General features: G+C 29.6%; 1 protein-coding gene across 4 annotated transcripts in view; it reads left to right on the plus strand.

The window, feature by feature from the left end:
• The first annotated feature begins 1223 nt into the window (after positions 1 to 1223).
• Positions 1224 to 17695, plus strand: part of LOC107165247 (gamma-aminobutyric acid receptor subunit beta-like) — a 72723-nt gene continuing 56251 nt past the window's right edge. For 2 of the 4 annotated variants that reach the window (XM_089226669.1, XM_089226670.1), the window contains exons 1-2: positions 1225 to 1857; positions 14709 to 14806. In XM_089226669.1, the coding sequence (XP_089082795.1) occupies positions 1760 to 1857; positions 14709 to 14806 (196 nt within the window). In that variant the 5' untranslated portion in view covers positions 1225 to 1759. Of the gene's footprint in view, positions 1858 to 14708; positions 14807 to 17695 lie in introns of all 4 variants that reach the window. The other 2 variants (XM_089226668.1, XM_089226667.1) reach the window with 2 other exon arrangements.

Raw genomic sequence — 17695 nt, forward strand, 5'->3', positions numbered from 1 at the left:
AAGTTAGTCATCAGTCCTTTCTATTACATACGTATTATAAAATGTCGACGACAACGAAATATGATTTCTCGGGTCAAAAATACAAACCCATATTCAAAGTTTGATGTTGTATGTATACTACAGACGAATATAAACCACTCAAATTTCAAGGAGAATGAAAATAAATAGGAATTTTGTGTTCCTCGAATCATTTTATAACTAAAATACAACATAATATTGAATTACTTTAAGAGTACGCCACACCCGCATGTGTTGTCTTCGTCTTTCAAGTGCGTAACATGGCAAATTTTATGCTCAGAAGTTCCAATTTAGCTCCGTTAGTTTACAACTTAGAGTAAATTGACCTCTTATAAGAATTAAAGGTAACATTATTATCTAGGTTTTCACAGAGGTTTTTTATTATATTTCAATTTTGAAGCAACTTATGAGTATTTTTAAAACTGTGAATTGCTTGTATATCTTAAAATACTCATAACTCGCTTCAAAACTGAAATATAATAAAAAGCCTCTGTGAAAACCTAGATAATAATGTTAATTCTTATAAGAGGTCAATTTACTCTAAGTTGTAAACTAACGGAGCTAAATTGGAACTTCTGAGCATAAAATTTGCAATGTTACGCACTTGAAAGACGAATACAACACGTCATGCGGGTGTGGTGTCCTCTTAAGGGAAAACTTGAATTATATCAGAACTATTTAGATACCTGTTAATATTGTACAAAAATTTCGATGTCGTTAAACATGATAATTTTAGTATATTCATGTCGTCTGATGATGAGTCTCGCAATCGACTCACCAATCGGAATAAATTGTTTATCGGAGGAAAAATATTAGGGGATGATTTGAACACGTTTGCAGGTGAATCACCCCCATATTATCATGTCGTATTTCTTCGGTTTTGCATCAGGGGTGGGGGTGTGATGGGTACTTGTGTCGTTTACGTTTAGAGATTTTGGTCGACGGAGACGCACCGGAGTGTGTGTGTGTGTGTGTGCACTGTTCGCGGGCCGAGAGAAGTTTAACGACAGCGCGCGGGTGGTGGCGACGGGAGAGGTCGGCCCGTTGAATCAATACGGCGGCGGCGTGCCCGGCGCGCCGAATGGTGGCCGCCGCCGCGCTTGTGCCGTATTCCGCGTATTCCGCGGCGGTGCGCGCCGGGCGGCACCCCTGCGGCGGGGCGGGCGTCGTCGTACGCCGCCGCCAAGCAGCTGCTTGCGGGTAAGCACTGCTCGAATGCCCGGAGATCTCCGGGAACGTTCGCACCGGAGACAACGCACGGCGGACCAAGACGCGCACACGACCACTGTTGTTGCCGTTGTCGTTGCTGCTGTTGTCGTTGTCGCAATTGTTGTAAAAGTCGTTTCCGCTGCCGCCGTTACGTATAATTCACCGAACTCATCGAATTGGTTTTCGTTATTTTTTCTAGAAATCTTTTCCCGTTTAATCTCTGCAGATAACTGACCACGCAATACGGGGGACGCCTTTATTATCATAAGTCCTATTTTTTCGGCCTGGTTTCCTCTTCCCATTTTCCGTTCCGACTATTATGTGAACCATCCACACCGGCAACACTGACGACGACGTACTTCTACGCGTCTTTTTGACGGCTCATCGGCGGGCTGCTGCTGAAGACGAGGACGAAGACGAGGAAGACGAGGACGACGAGGACGGCGCCGAAGACGGTTGCGGTGACGGCGGCGGCGATGGTGACGGCGTGCTGCTGGTGCTACGACGACCACGCCGCCACGCCCGACCCGCGATGACCGGCCGCGCCGCACAAACGGTGACCACGACGGCATGGCTCGTGGCCTGCGTCGCCTTTATGGCACCGATGGCGCCGCCGGACGCTCACGCCGCGTGAGTACACACTTCATGACAATAATATTTTGTTATTGTGTCGTCGCTTGTTCGCTGTACAATGCGGGGAGGGTGGGTTGACAATCTATGGGCGGTGGAGATCCAAAGCTGTGACTTGACAGTGAATTTAGTGTCGTGTGTCTTTTGTTGGATTCTGATTGGCCTCGTTGTAATAGATGCCGGATCTAAGTTTTAAGAAGTCGGGGTGCAACTAATAATATCAGAAGCCTCTAATAAAAATAAAAACACAAAATATTGCAGGTATAATATCGATACAATTTACATAATATTATCATTTATGATGCACTAATGATATTATATTCTTTAGTGTTTGATTATAATGATGATGATATTAAATTAGAGCATTTAAAGTTTGTACTCCAATTAATCGGATCTGAAGTATCGAAGTATATTGATAAAACTGAAATTATAACAGTTTATAATAAACGAGGCTGAGTAATTTTTTCTCCGTCATTGTTCACATTAATATCTAGTTGAAAAATCTATACATCAACTTGTAGCGTCTAAAACAAATTCGAAAATGAGCTACCAGTACATTTAATCCCTTGTACCTCCTCCTTAAATCAGATATTGCAGATTTTAATCACGCTATCATTCATTAACTAAAATTTACCCGGAAATTCGGACGGAGATTAACTTTTTGAAAGTTAATTTACCGTCTTAATAATTCATTATATGGGTACAATGGGTACATACCCATAATAATAAATAACATAATATACCCTGGCCGTGGTATTGGCATTTTTTTGCGCTCTGCCTGAGACAATGTTTGAAATCCATAAAACTACTCTTCCAACCCCACCCAATTTTCAGTTCAGACTGCTATGGACCAGTCAACATCATATAATATTATTGTAATAATGATAACACTTTATTGCACTGTACCTACACTGTTCATCACATTCCATAATAATGGTTTGTAAATTATCTTTTGCGTCCTATATACCCAGCCACCCACCATAAAAATTCGTCAACGTAACAAACGCATGACAAAATTCATCTCATCATCACCTAACCTGTTAAGGTTTTCCATTAGTTGGACGTATATCCACGGATGGAAACCAAATGCACTGATCGCTATATAGAACTATATTGGGCGGACTTAAGCAAACTACCCCTTCCCTCAACGTAAAATCTGAAAAATAATTTCCTCTCAAACGCAAAAAGTGGTCATTGTTCACTTTAAAAATATTATAATATAATATTGTTAAAATGCAAAAAAGTACAATTTAAAAAAAAAAAAAATATATCAGTAATTAATAAAAATATCCATCCACTAAATCTTCTTTTATCCCTTCAAATTAATATTTCACAATCAATGATATGGATTATAAATATTACATTGGTACTCATACATGTAATGATATAGGATTTATCATATATTTCTGAAAGCGCAGGAAACTTTGGCTTTGATATGTTATTAAGTTTTTTTTAAATATCAACATACTCAAAAATTATGATTCATTTCCACCTATGATGGTTGCAGATTAGGTCGAGAATATCTATCTATGCAGACCACCCTATAAAAAGTAACAAGACTGTAACATCAATAATGATTTCAAATTTTTTTTTTTTTTGAAAGAGTAATTTGTGTCTATATAAAGCAAAATTTCGTTCAACAATTTCTCACAATCAATATTTAGGATAGAATAATATTATAGTTATTATTATAATATATATTAATATATTAATGCTGCTTATAAAGGAGTTATGTAAAAGTGAACAAACGCATAAGTAGAATTTATGAATTATATAGACCTTAGAGGAAGGAAAATATCTTCTTAAAATACACACAATTTACGAAAATTAAAAAATTAAAAAATACCGAAAATACCACATATTATATTTTATTTGATCAACATTTTTAGTTAAAACAATTGTTTATTTTCATCATTTAGAATTGTTTAACTGTACAATAGTTTATTTAATTTATTGAATATAAACCCAATACAGCTGCAGAAACAAGCTTTACAATATTTTTGAAATAATAATAATCAATTTATTGCTGTTTACAAAAATCTTCAAGGAAAAAAACGGATGCTTTTTCTGTTAAAATATCTTTATTACCAAAAAAATGATTCCAAATACATAGACAATATTTTATTGAAAATGTATAATACTGACATTATAATATTATTCAAAGGAAAATGATACTACAAGAGAGGCTTGAATGACTTTTGAGGAGGCCAAGCCTCCCCAACCATCCGTGAATGTTTTAATTCATTTAAGTATTTTTAATAATTAATAAGTTATAACACTGCAGAATCGAGTTTTCTTCTTGCCTAAAATATATTACCGTATACCAATTTCGATAAACTTTATGCCGATGAAAACCGACCCAAATCCTAACGGACCAATGAACGTTAATATTATAGTTATATGCCACTGCAGTGTGCGTGTATATTATTATTATTATCATCATCATACAGTGATGCTGCTCGGAAAACCTACGCTTTTATTTAACGCCCGCTGAGAGCAGTTGTAGTAGTTGTACATCGAAGAACAATAAAAACGGCGGAAATATGGGTTTAACCATCCCTGCTCCGACTTTGTGCGTTGGTGTTGCATCATACACACACGCACACACACACATATACATATATAAAACTATTTTTTTTACGTACGCGTTATATACCTACACGTCCTACACAATAATAATATAGTCTATTCAAAGTGTACCTATGTACCCGCGAAAATTACTATTGCGCGTGTAACCAGCGTTGGTTTTTTACCAGTTTTTATATCACCTTTCCGAATCTTCGTGTTTGCACCATGCATACACTACCCTCCAACCAGACGGTGTTAAGAGGTTTTTGAATATTTAAAAACATTTACTCTGTCGTTTTCATTGCAACAATAACATCTCTCACACACACTTGCTTTACTACACGACAATATAAAACACACGTTCGCTTGGTCACTGGTTGCATTCGGCATTTCGTATGATATTTATAATAATATAATTATCATGTTTATACAACACACTGGCAAACACGCCACGTAGATGCGTGCTTAATATTCGGTATGTCAGTCGGAGGTGTATTTGAAAAGGGATTTTTTTTTATCGACAAAATTTCGGGGCGAGTCTGATTAAATAGGTATTATTTAATGGTGTTAATGTTTTATAGGCATTATATTGTCTGCCAAGTGTATTTTAAAATATACAATATTTTGATTTGTTTAATAGAAAATGAATAACATGAATGGCATGTTGGCACAGCATAAGCAAATCCGGCAAAATTTCACCGTGATAAAAAATGTTTATAAAATACATCTGTTTTCGTCTAGAAAATAATGTTTTCTATTACATTTGTCCACACCAAATAAAAAAAAAAACTGAAAACGAAATAATATCATTACATAGTAAATTGTGTTTGCATTTGAAATGAAATGCCTAACACGTTGAATGCCTTACTAAAATATCATTGAGTTGCCATGAATTGTATATACATAAGTATAAACGCACGTTATAAATATAAGTAAATAATATTATTTTCGTATGTGATAATAAAAACCCATGTCTCATAATTGAATAAGTCATTACTCACAATCATTACTGATGTAGGTAAATAATATATACCTATATATATATATTTTTTTTTTTTTTATAAGATAAACGGTTCAACAGCTTGAGATTATTAGCCTACAGTAATAAGAAATGAGAAAAGGATTAAAATATTTACAAATATTTAAGGTTTGTGGTATAAATTAAAGTACCATGGAAAATGTTGTAGATTGCTTCAATTTTATTTTCGTGAGAACAAGACGGAAGGATGATGAGTTTTCGAAAATGTTCAGTGATTTGGTGTATTTTAGGCATTTCGTAACAATATGGTCGATCGACATATTCACGTTGCATGAAGTGTTGCATATTGGAACAGGTTTCTTGCTCTTGTGGGAGGAGGTGTGAGAAGTGTGTGGCCTATTCTGGCTCGGGTTATAATGAGCTCGTCTCTACGTTTTATGCTACGGAGAAAATTCCATTTTTTGGTGAAAAGCTTGATGTTCCTTAGTTTATTTAAGAGGGAAACGTTGATCCAGTTCTGACTTTTTCGTATTTTCTTTAATGCATCGGCAAGGAATGTTTCATAATAATTATAATTTTTGATTCATTATATTATATTTGCAAAACGATTACATATTAAAAGTATTAATTAAATTAACGTCTACATTTCTATATCGTAAATAATCTGGAAATCTTAAAAATGAATTCTTTAAAAGCTCATTATTTAACAAAATAATTCAGTCGAAAATTCTTTTCTCTTTAAATTATTACATGATGAAATTGATAAATATTTTCTATTAAACCTTGTATGCTTTAAAGATTTTTCATACTTTATATTTTAATATTTTATAATTTAAAAACCATAACGTTTGAAAAAACCATATATTTTATATACACAATTTCTCCCAAAATTGTATGATACATATCACCTTAATAATTTAATGTTAGTAACAATCTTGATGCTAATTATCTTATTAAATAAGGCACTTCCCATTAACCAACTGTTCGTAATACTAAAATTTTAAATTTCATTGTATATATTATCATAAATGAATATTTATATTTTTACTGTCAATAGTATTTGTAATTATCAATAATGTCTTAGAAAATTTATATACGTTTAAATAATTTCATAGTCTTCGTTGTACTAACAAAATATTCAATTTCAAATTATGTCTACGCATGGATAATATCGTCTACTTATGTTATAGCCGTTATAGGCATATTTATTTGAATGATATTGGCTAGAACTTTCGTTATTACCTAAATTACATCTATAGAGATGAATCATATTGACAGTAACATTTATTATATATTATCAGGTATATACGTACAGAAGTCACAAATCTAATCTCTCTTCGAGAGGATTTGAGAAAGGGGATTATGCTATAGGTTTCGCCCCCTGCCCATCTCGGGTTCTATTTTTACATCTGTTTTTGAGCGTTTTGGTAACTTAAAAAAATCGTGTGATATACCGCAGTTACTTTTAGTTATTTCCGATCACTACTGTACCAGGTACTAGAAAATAAAGAAGGTGAACAAAGTTATTAATCGATCGAGCGAGATTATAAAATACTTAAAACATTTTATTGTTTGGAATACAGAGTGAAGAGCAAATGATAATTTCAATGTTTTAAAACATTTTGGCTAGGTATTTATTAAAATTTACAAACCGGGTTTATTAGGCAACTTAATTTGTTTGTATAATTAACTATAGGTATTTATAATCGTACACGTTACGACTTACGAATCACGGTTATAACAGTATAATTTCGTACAAGTTATCGGTTTTCTAAAATCGTATCCATCTATTCGGCACCGTCCATCGAAGAACCTCAACTTTACTCTACTGTAGAATAGGCACTGTATTCATTCTTGAATATTCTTTAGTGTAACAATATTGTAATATTATAAAATATAATAACAGTATTAACAAAATAGTATTTTTTTCTCGTCAACGAATAATAAATATAATAAGGTAAAATAAAAATAGCTCCTACATAATACACGACGTTAATATTGTATAGAATTAAGTGGCGTATCGGTAAATACGACGCCCCGCCACCCAATTCACCTTCACCGCGAGAAATTCTCTAACACCCTTCACGTGGCGCCAACGACACGTCTTGCACGTTATTGGATCGTAGTACGCACAACACGCTCAACACTAATCCGCCGCAGTTTTCGATCGCATAAAAGTAGTATTGTTATACTGTTTAAACTGTTATTATTTATATTTTATTACTCATGTACGTCGTGACATTTATCATTAAGACATCATAATATTATGCTTATAGCATTATTAATTTGTAGGTCACGTGTAGGGGGTTCTATGAAGCTATAATATTATATAATAAATAACCACTCCACAGACGGTCTCTTTTTCGTCGTATAAGATATTACGCGATCGTAAAAATGTACATATTATAATAATATATCGTATAGAATCTGATATAATATTATAAACGTATAACATTATATTCATCGTTATTTATATTGTACTTAAACACGAACTTATTCTGAGCAATTGCATATATAAGGTGTAACAGACTGAACTGATTTTTGGAATAACATTTATTCAAATCAATATTTTTTTTTTATTCAATAAGTGATCCTAGTGCTATATGTATGATATTTATTTTTTTCATGTTTATTTTTTAGTAGGTACTGAAAATTAAAAAAAAATTTAAATCTAATAAAAAATTGTTTGGATAAATTCAATATAGTCTATTTGTGAATCTGATTTTTAAGAATAATTTTGATGGTAAAATGATTTATCTAAGTCAAGTAGCTTATTTTTTAAAATTCAATATAATTTCGGTTAAATCAATTTAGAACGTAATAACTTTTTAAAAATATGATTTTTGAGAATTCACTGAAATGAGTATATTTCTTAAATTATTTACTGATCATTTAATATTAATAATTTTTGTCATACGTTTAATTACTATAATTTTTTTTTTTGGATAGGTCTTACTGTTACATTCTGTATAATCAAATACACAGATCATAGGAATTTATATTATACTGTGCAATTATGTAGTCTAATTTACGATGAAGGAATATTTATTATGTTTATATTATTATCTTGCGCCTGGGCTACTACGGCAGGGTGACATTTGGGAACCACCAACGAAACGTCGTGGTATTACGTCACTGCCACCGGTTGCGGCAGTGTGTAATAACTAATAATCATCGCAGGCCGCATGAGAGAGTGAGGGGGCAGAAACGTCGTGTAACAATGTTATTAAAAAAAAACTAAAAATAAATAAACCACCCTGGAAATAAAACACATTTTGTCTCATTAAACGCCCAAGGTCGTTTGCGTGTACATTCGTCCTTGGTCCGTCCCCTACAGCTAAAACGCGACATACTGTGCTAGTATACTTTTCAACTCTCAGTCATATATATATACATATATAATGTTTAGTCATAAGGCGTCCAATTACAGTTTGTTTTATTTATTGTATATATAAATGTATTTTGTTTTATTTCAAATGAATGCCGAGCACGTAAATATATATATAACATTGTAGGTACTGCAAGCCGCTTGGAATCGTTTTCGTGTCGTAAACATTTTTATAGATTCCAACCGAAATAAAGAAAATCTATTAATATATTATATAGTTTAACAACGTTTTCGTTTATATATTTATATATCTTTGGTCTCTATTTTTTTTTTAAATATGAGGAGAAAAATTGAATCACCCTATACGCTATCTCTGTTTTCAGTAAAAAATCGGACATGATTGCAGTGTTTTAAAGACATCGTTTTTCGATTTTCTCACGTTTCTAGGGTATTATGTGTAAGGAAATACGCCCCAGTTATTATTATTACGTCACAAAAGTTTTTTTATCATAAAAAATATAAGTAATTTTTATGGTATAATCAAAAGATACGCCATAGATACTTCCTGCTCTTCCTGATTTGTTTAAAATTTAGATAAAAAGTAGTTATGTGGTTCTATAATGCCATAATGGATACCAATAAACTTTGAATAATTAGAAGTATTGTGTATAGTTTTTTTTTTTAAATTTATTTTATTATTAAAAAATATAACCAACTATTCTTTATATATAGGCATTAAAACTGATATAGTTTTCTTTATTTCAAAACCATGATTCGATCATATTAAATCTAGATCTAGATATAATATCATGGCAGATTGTAAATTCTATCAAGCAAAAAACTATTTCTAATACCTGATAGGTAGATACGTTTCTAATCATTTATTGCCTTTACATATAATTATTAAATAATATATTAATATTTTTACTACCTATAGCTATATAGAGACAAATATAAGCACTACTATAAATTAATATTTATTTATATTCATATAGATTCAACATTCTTACACACTCCCATTTTCGTTTTAGTATATTACATATAAAATTATTTAGATTCTGATTTTTTTTTTTATGCATTTAGACCATATTTTTTATACCATTCAAGGAGTCTTCTGTGGTGATAAAATTTAATTTTTAAATGTGATATGTGCTTTTTATTGCAAATTGGAAATTTTGACAAATTTAAATAAAAATGCAACGAGTTCTTTTTAAGTTACCATCTTTACGTACTCAGGATATTAATCCACAAAAATTGCAGATTTGTAGATTTGAATCTATCTAATTAATATGAATGAATTTAATTTTTTTAATTTGTAAATATTTTTAGTGTTAAAAATATAACATTATGAGTATTAGACAAAGTATTACATATATTTTACATGTTACGTGTTACCTGCAGTATTAAGTAGGTATGTACCTACTATAATCACATCTTTAGTACAGTTATTATAATCCTGAATATTATCAGTTGAATTTTTATTTTAAAAGATGGTTTACATTTGAATAAAATTAAGTTTGTAACACCACATTACTTCTTTGATAATATAAAATCTAAGTATTTGAAAAATATATTATGGCCTTTAAAATTGTTGTATTATTGTGTACCTAATTATTGTTGTATTTGTGTTCAAATTGTAATTTGTATTACTCTTAATATTAATTGAAATGTCAAAAATAAATTATATAATATTATGGATCTTATGAATTATAATCCATTGAAATTTAAATAAATAAATTAACTTTGAAATTCCAAAACATAAAATTGTTTAATTATAAAAAGGGAGTGTATATTCGGTTATTGAATCGAAATGTTTAAATTTATTTTAGCACATATTCCTCAAACACTTATAATAAAAGTGTTGTTAATACTTTAATATAATTTCCCACTGCGTAGTTAATCATAATATTATACAGCAGTGTTTATAAATCCATCAAGTATAGGTATTGTCAGTGATTGACACGTGCGTGATTTCGGTCTTGAATATAAAATGGTGACAGTTTAAAAATGAACAATTCCTTCTTAACAATATAATATCACAATATTAAAACATAATGAAAATTTCTGTAGAAGGTTTCTGTGTATTATATATCAGAGTGATCTATATGACGCGAAACTCTCATCTCATCATTTATTAAAAATAACGTTTTTGGTAATATATTTTATTTTATCTAATCTTAAGTCATTACGATTTTTTGTTTAAATGTATTACTTTTTTGTATTAGAATATACAATTTTAATTTCAATCAATTTCATATTCTGAAGCAAAACAATATTCGGACTTATTTGATCTAAAGAAATACAATTTCAAACTATTAGTTTATTTTTAATAATTATTTAAGCTAATATTGATGAGCGGATTAATGGACTGACATTTTAGGGGATATCCAGTAACTACTAAATAATATTTATAATTCATAAATTATAACTTATGTCTCTCGTAAATTATAACTACTCGTCTAAAATTAAATTTGTATATACACCAAGGTATTACAAAAATATTTTGCATTGGGATAAAGGATTAAAAACGCATATTTTCAATAAAAAAAAATTCCTTGGGAATTTAAATAACAATAAAAATATATTTCCAAAAACGTTAATATTTTTTGAAATAATGAGTGTGTCTTATGTTTAATAATCTACCCGGTGTAATTATATAATGTATAGTATTCTGAGTACATGTGATAAATTATTTTATTTTTTTCTAATGCGCGTTTTACGTAGTTGTTGTTGTTGTTGTTGTTATTATTATTGTTTTTATTCTTTCAATTGTACTTTTTGCGACATCGTCGTTGGCAGCCCTGGTCCGTAAATTAAGTTTTATCAAGAAGTAGAATGAAATAAAGAAAAATTATATATAAAAAAGATAAAGAATAATTTATATCGAGCTGCAGCAGACCGTAATATTATATTATAATATATATGTATATTATATATAAACGTACAGGATTGTGTCGTGGCCTTGTTTATTTTACTGGTGACCTTTTTGTTGAGGGTTTCGGCTGTGTGGAAATTTACAAAATCACACACCGTTCAAAACTGCTAGAAATTATATATGTATATATTTTAGTGTTAGTGTATTCACTGAACGAGCGTCTTTTGCGTAACAATTTTTTTACCACCCCAAAAAGTTTTCGTCTGCAAAGACGCCACTACTACAACGGGGGTGACGTCGCCCGCTCGAACCAAAACGTTATATTATATATTATTTTATTTTATTTTTTATTTTCGTATTCTCTCGTTGTCTGTGCATTGCAAATCGGCATCGAGGTCGTCTTCGTCATATACACATACTATTGTACACGTGTATGTGGTTTTTCTATACTATACACAATGTATACCTACGTATTTCTTTCTGTCGCAGCATTTTCGTTGACGCCATTTTAATGTATAGTATGACGCATTATTTTTATTGCAAAAACAATACAGTTTTTGAAAATATTGTTGTTTTTTCGTAATATGATTAAATTGTACAACACGACGTCGTTTTTGAAAAATAATTAAATTGTTTACTCTTTCGAGGGAATATATACATTTCAATATAAATGTTTATTTTCGTGTTTGATCGGGACTACAGTACTTTTTTAGATACCTAACGTATATAGCAATAATAGAATTTATTTTACAAAAACGTGAAACATTGAAATTTTTTTACACAAATATTCATGATACTTATTTTATCAATTATTAATTATATGATCAATGAATATTAGGTTTAATCATTGATATTAAGTTTAATGCAATGAGTGCCACGGTGTTGACATATATTACTAAATAAAGTTTTTTCCGACTATTTACAGCAACACATGATTTTTTCTCGGGAAATGGCTTATCGTCAAAATAAAACTTCTTTGAAAAAAAAAATATTGAAGTAGGTACTTAAATATTTCACAATTATATATTCCATAAACTGTTCAAATATTAGTTATAATAAAAAAGTTTTTATTGAAAAATGAGCAGAATAATAAACCAACATTTTAACTTTAAATTCACATTTATAACTCATAAACTATACTCGTCCAAAATTTAATTGTGTCATACATGCATCAAATTACTCCATAAAATATTCTGTTTTTGAATAAGGAGTTAAAAATATATTTGGTGATTAAAAAAACTTTTGTTTTCTAGAGACAGTGTTTTTTTTTTAAACTATACTCGTAATGAGTGACTTACGTCAAATAGATCACCTAGTAAAATAATAATAGTATGCAAGGAGATGTTTCACCTGTATTTTTCCTCTTCAGCAACTTTATTTTCTGTTCAATAAATTTGTGAAATGTGATTTGGAAATAATTCATTTCAATAAAATCTTATTCAGAGTTCTGAATATTTACGTACCTAAATATTTTAAAAGTAGATTTTTTTTTATTTCCATTGAATACCTCCATTCAAACATTTTCAAACTTCATATTGTTGATTCAAAAGCGTTATATAGTTTGTTTTGGCCGATTATTATTCTCTCTTTTGTAGATATACCTATACTGCCACACTGGGAACACATATTATACTGCACAATAATGTCCTATACCTTCCCTAAATCGGTGGCCGCGATCGATACAATCCATAGACGTTTTGTGCGTCCATATCTACATATTTTATATTATGCTACAGCGACCTTCAATCTACGTACCTATTAATTACATTGTTAAAAATATGTTACGCTAGAGCTAAAAAACGCATAAAACAGTACATTTATAACATAATTTTGTTTCGTTAGTATTTTTTATACAATAATTCTTGATTAGTAATACAATATGAAGGTGAAAACATTATAATATACAGTGTTATATTACCGGGTTCTTTTATGTATTAAATTAAAAACTAGAATTTTTGAATATTGTAACATTATATTTGCTTAAAATGTGTATACATCAATCTATTCTTACACTATCATACAAACCTATGCAATAATAAGCAGGCACTTTTTTAATAAGCGTTATCATATAAGTACTATATTCTAATTATTGACGACACTAAAATAAGTTCCACTAATCATGTGACTATGAGAAAAAGTTCAGTATCTAATGATAAACAAATATTTTTGTCTTATATCTTTTACTATTATTATATTATATAATATTATTATATTTATTATTATTATATGATTCATAACACTTTCAATATTAATACGCTCCAATAACAACAGTTACAACTTTATTAGTCATGAATAGGACCCGAAGTTAATGTCCTATAAAAACTATCAAAAAAGCTCTAAAAAATAAACAAAAATGTAATAAAAATGAATTTTTAACGCAATAATCCCATTAAAAAATGGCAACAATTTGTTTTATAGGCACACAAATACCATGAGAACGATAGAAACATGGCTGATTAACTTTTAGAACTTTTAACACTTCTTTACACTTAAACTAAGAATAATACAAAAACAAACTACCAATCTTAGGCATGCAAAATAAATAACAGTATACTTATTTGGATTTTGGAAATAAACGTGTTCGCTATGAATCTCCTACAATTAATTAACAACTAATTGTTATTTATTGTTTTGTAAGACTCCACATCCGATTATCACTGAAGATATTTAATGAAATTTTGCAATTCGTATAATAATATAAAACAATTGAAATATTTTAATATAGATGAAAAATACCTAAAAGCTGTTACATTAAAACTATAAAAACAATAACTATTTATATAATAGTTTGAGTATTAATTCCACTTAATCGTGAATAATATCTGCAATTAGTATACTAATAATTAATAAAATTACTTAAAAATACTAAAAAACAAAATTTTTAAGCATAAAAAATTATTAACAATTTACTTACATAGTAAGTAGTTAATAAGTATTATTTACGATAATATTACTCAAACGCGGTTTAAAAGGGAGGAGACGAGGGTCTAATGGTCTAAACGGTGAACGTCTACATTTCGACACGTAATAATTAATTATTCAAGCACCTCACTAAAGGTACCTAAAATAAAATAACTTATACTGATTTATTGTTTTTTCAGGGCTCCGGGCGGCGGCATGTTCGGTGACGTAAACATTTCGGCGATTCTCGATTCGTTCAGTTTGAGCTATGACAAAAGAGTAAGACCAAACTACGGAGGTGAGTGTTACCGGCTTTAAGATAATATTATTATATTATTAGTTATTACACTAACCACATAAATTATATATTGATATAATATAATATCTCATGAACAATATTATATTTGATTGATATTAACAATATTATAATGTTTATAAATATCTAATACCTTATAGTTCGGGTAAAGTCGTCCGAATCGCTTAGGTATTTAAATCATCGTAATGATATTATGTTGTTTATTACCAGCTATATGCAGATGTAATTATTATAGTGTTTAGGGCGTATTTTTCACTCGAATACGATGTGTGAATGTCGGTTTCGTCACGGGAAGCGAAAATCAATATCACGACTTTTGAATCTATAATAACAAAGCTGGCATAGCAGACAGTTCATAACGTCATATTATTATCATATACCTATGTATTTGATTAGTTTATCGGTCAGCCATCGTTTTATGTAAAACGCGATTGCTCAAAATATAGTACCTATGGAATTTTACCACAAAAATAAATTATAATAATATTATATTATACACTCATAATAGTACGTAATAATGTTCTATCGTTTATTAATCATAAATCATAATATTATATTATATTTTGTATTCACCATTATAATAACAAGTCTTTTGAATGCGATCGCTGAAATCCGATGAACTATACCTAGGTAATAGGTACTGCACCGCAAATTAAACTGCAATAATACATATCTTAACTATAATACTAAATATTAAACAGCAACTACAGTGTAGCTCTTGCAGTTAATAATGTTACGTGATTATTGTTTGTCACGAAAATAAGATGCATTGGACGGCCGCCATCGTATTAAATTTGTCAATATCGTCACAAAGATGAGCGATATTTAAAAAAAAAAATGTATTGAAAATAATTAAGTTTATTTTAATGATAAAAAAAATGTTGGGTAAAAAATTAACAGTAAAGAAGGTTAACAAGTTAATTTAATTCATCAAGTTTAAAATTTTCGTGGAAAACAAAATATTTTAACTTAATTCGTTTAAAAAATTATAATAATCTAAGTACTTGGTTAATTAGTACCATCGTAGAATAAAATAAGAGTATTTCGTGCTTATCTATATAATCTTATAATATTATTTTATTAAATTATTTTTTTCTCAAAACTGTGTGCCTACACCGTGTAAGTATAAAACCATTAGAACCAAAAATTAAAAAAATTGTTTTTGATTATCTACTGAAAAATCAAAAAATTTAAGTTATTTCAACAGTCAATTAATGAATAATTAACTATTTAATTTCATAAGTTAATTTATTAGAAAACCAACCAACAATTAATTAAATGGCCACCTTTTTGTATTATAATATTGACGATGCGTTATACAATAAAATATTATAAATGCCATTAAATATCAATACGGCCAAAACTAATCGACCGTATTATTTATAGGGAAGATTAGGTGCACAGAGTCATCGCTATTTATCGAAAACGTTAAAATTATGCAATTTTATATTGTCATAACAATGTTCACCGTGAGATTAGAAAGAAAATCTCAAATAAACTCTCCATGTCAACTCAATCACTCTCGAAAGTAAACGTTGCAATCTCGGAAAACTATCTCGATTGATAGTCGTAATCACCGTAATATTGTTTATAAATAATAAAAAAACATTCCATTAACATTGTTTGTAAATAACCAATGGGTGATTAAACTCGACATAAAATTTTATTGTTGATAGGACCACTGCATAACTCTGTAGATAGGTATTAATATGTAAAAATTATATGATAAAGCTTATTTGTTTCATATTATTTTGAAACTCAGCGATACTCCACACCAAAACAACTCAACTGTTATACGTTCAATTATCAGGAAACCCTTCATATAATATTGATTTAACATTGAGTAACTGTTTCTTATTCTTTTTTTTTCTGTTCTCTGGACAGGAGGTTTGAACCCAGGACTCCCGTGAATAAGCCACTAACTAAAATAACGTTTTGATCTTAGACTACTGATTTGAAATCATTAACCTAAAAATTAATAAGAATATATCTAAATATATTTAAAAGAAAAACGCTGCAAAAAAACAGCTTATATTTTTCAACTAAGAATAATAATTTTCAGGTTTTTTTTTGTGATAACCGTTTGTGTGCATTCTGGATATTTTAATTGCAATTTTATTGACCGTTTCCGCATACATGAAAAAGTCATTTCACGTTGCTGTTTTAATAATTTCAAATGAAAAATGATAAAGTTAGAAGTATAAAGCAACAAACCGAAGGTGCCTTTATCCTTAATATATAAAATTGCTCAAAATAGGTTTTAAATATAAACCATAATAATTTTGAATATTATTCATTATTAGTGATGATAACATCTTATTATTACAATATGAAATATTTTAGTTTCAACCTAAACATAATTTTTTTTTTTCAGTATTTCAATATTATGACGTTATTATGTAAAATGACAAAAAAAAATCCCAATAATCAAATGTATTATGCAGAACTCGAAGATTTGAAAAATTATTTTAATACAATATTAAAAGATAATCTCTCAACATTAAACTCCACAAATTCAACACTTCTTCAAAATCTTCCACTCAATATCAAACTCTTAACCTTTAAACAAATTATCCACCCATCGATGTCTAACAAAATGCAGCTATGGACAAAGACCAAAAAATTCAATATTAAAATATTCCAATAATTCCAATCAATTTTTATTCGTCTGCTCACAAATTCCCTATTTTCTCCTGGTACATAAATAACCTCTACTTATAATTTTGACCATAAAATCTCAATCATTCATCTACTATAATAATAAACTATTTCACAAAAACATCTATAACCATTCTAATACCCTTATTTCAACCCTTCTTTTCTCACACTTCTTGATAACCACTATTCCATCTTTAAAATCAAAATTCGCCC

Source organism: Diuraphis noxia, unplaced genomic scaffold (genome assembly GCF_037042655.1).
Source record: "Diuraphis noxia isolate RWA-SAM2 unplaced genomic scaffold, SU_Dnox_SAM2 contig0004, whole genome shotgun sequence".
Lineage (NCBI taxonomy): Eukaryota > Metazoa > Arthropoda > Insecta > Hemiptera > Aphididae > Diuraphis > Diuraphis noxia.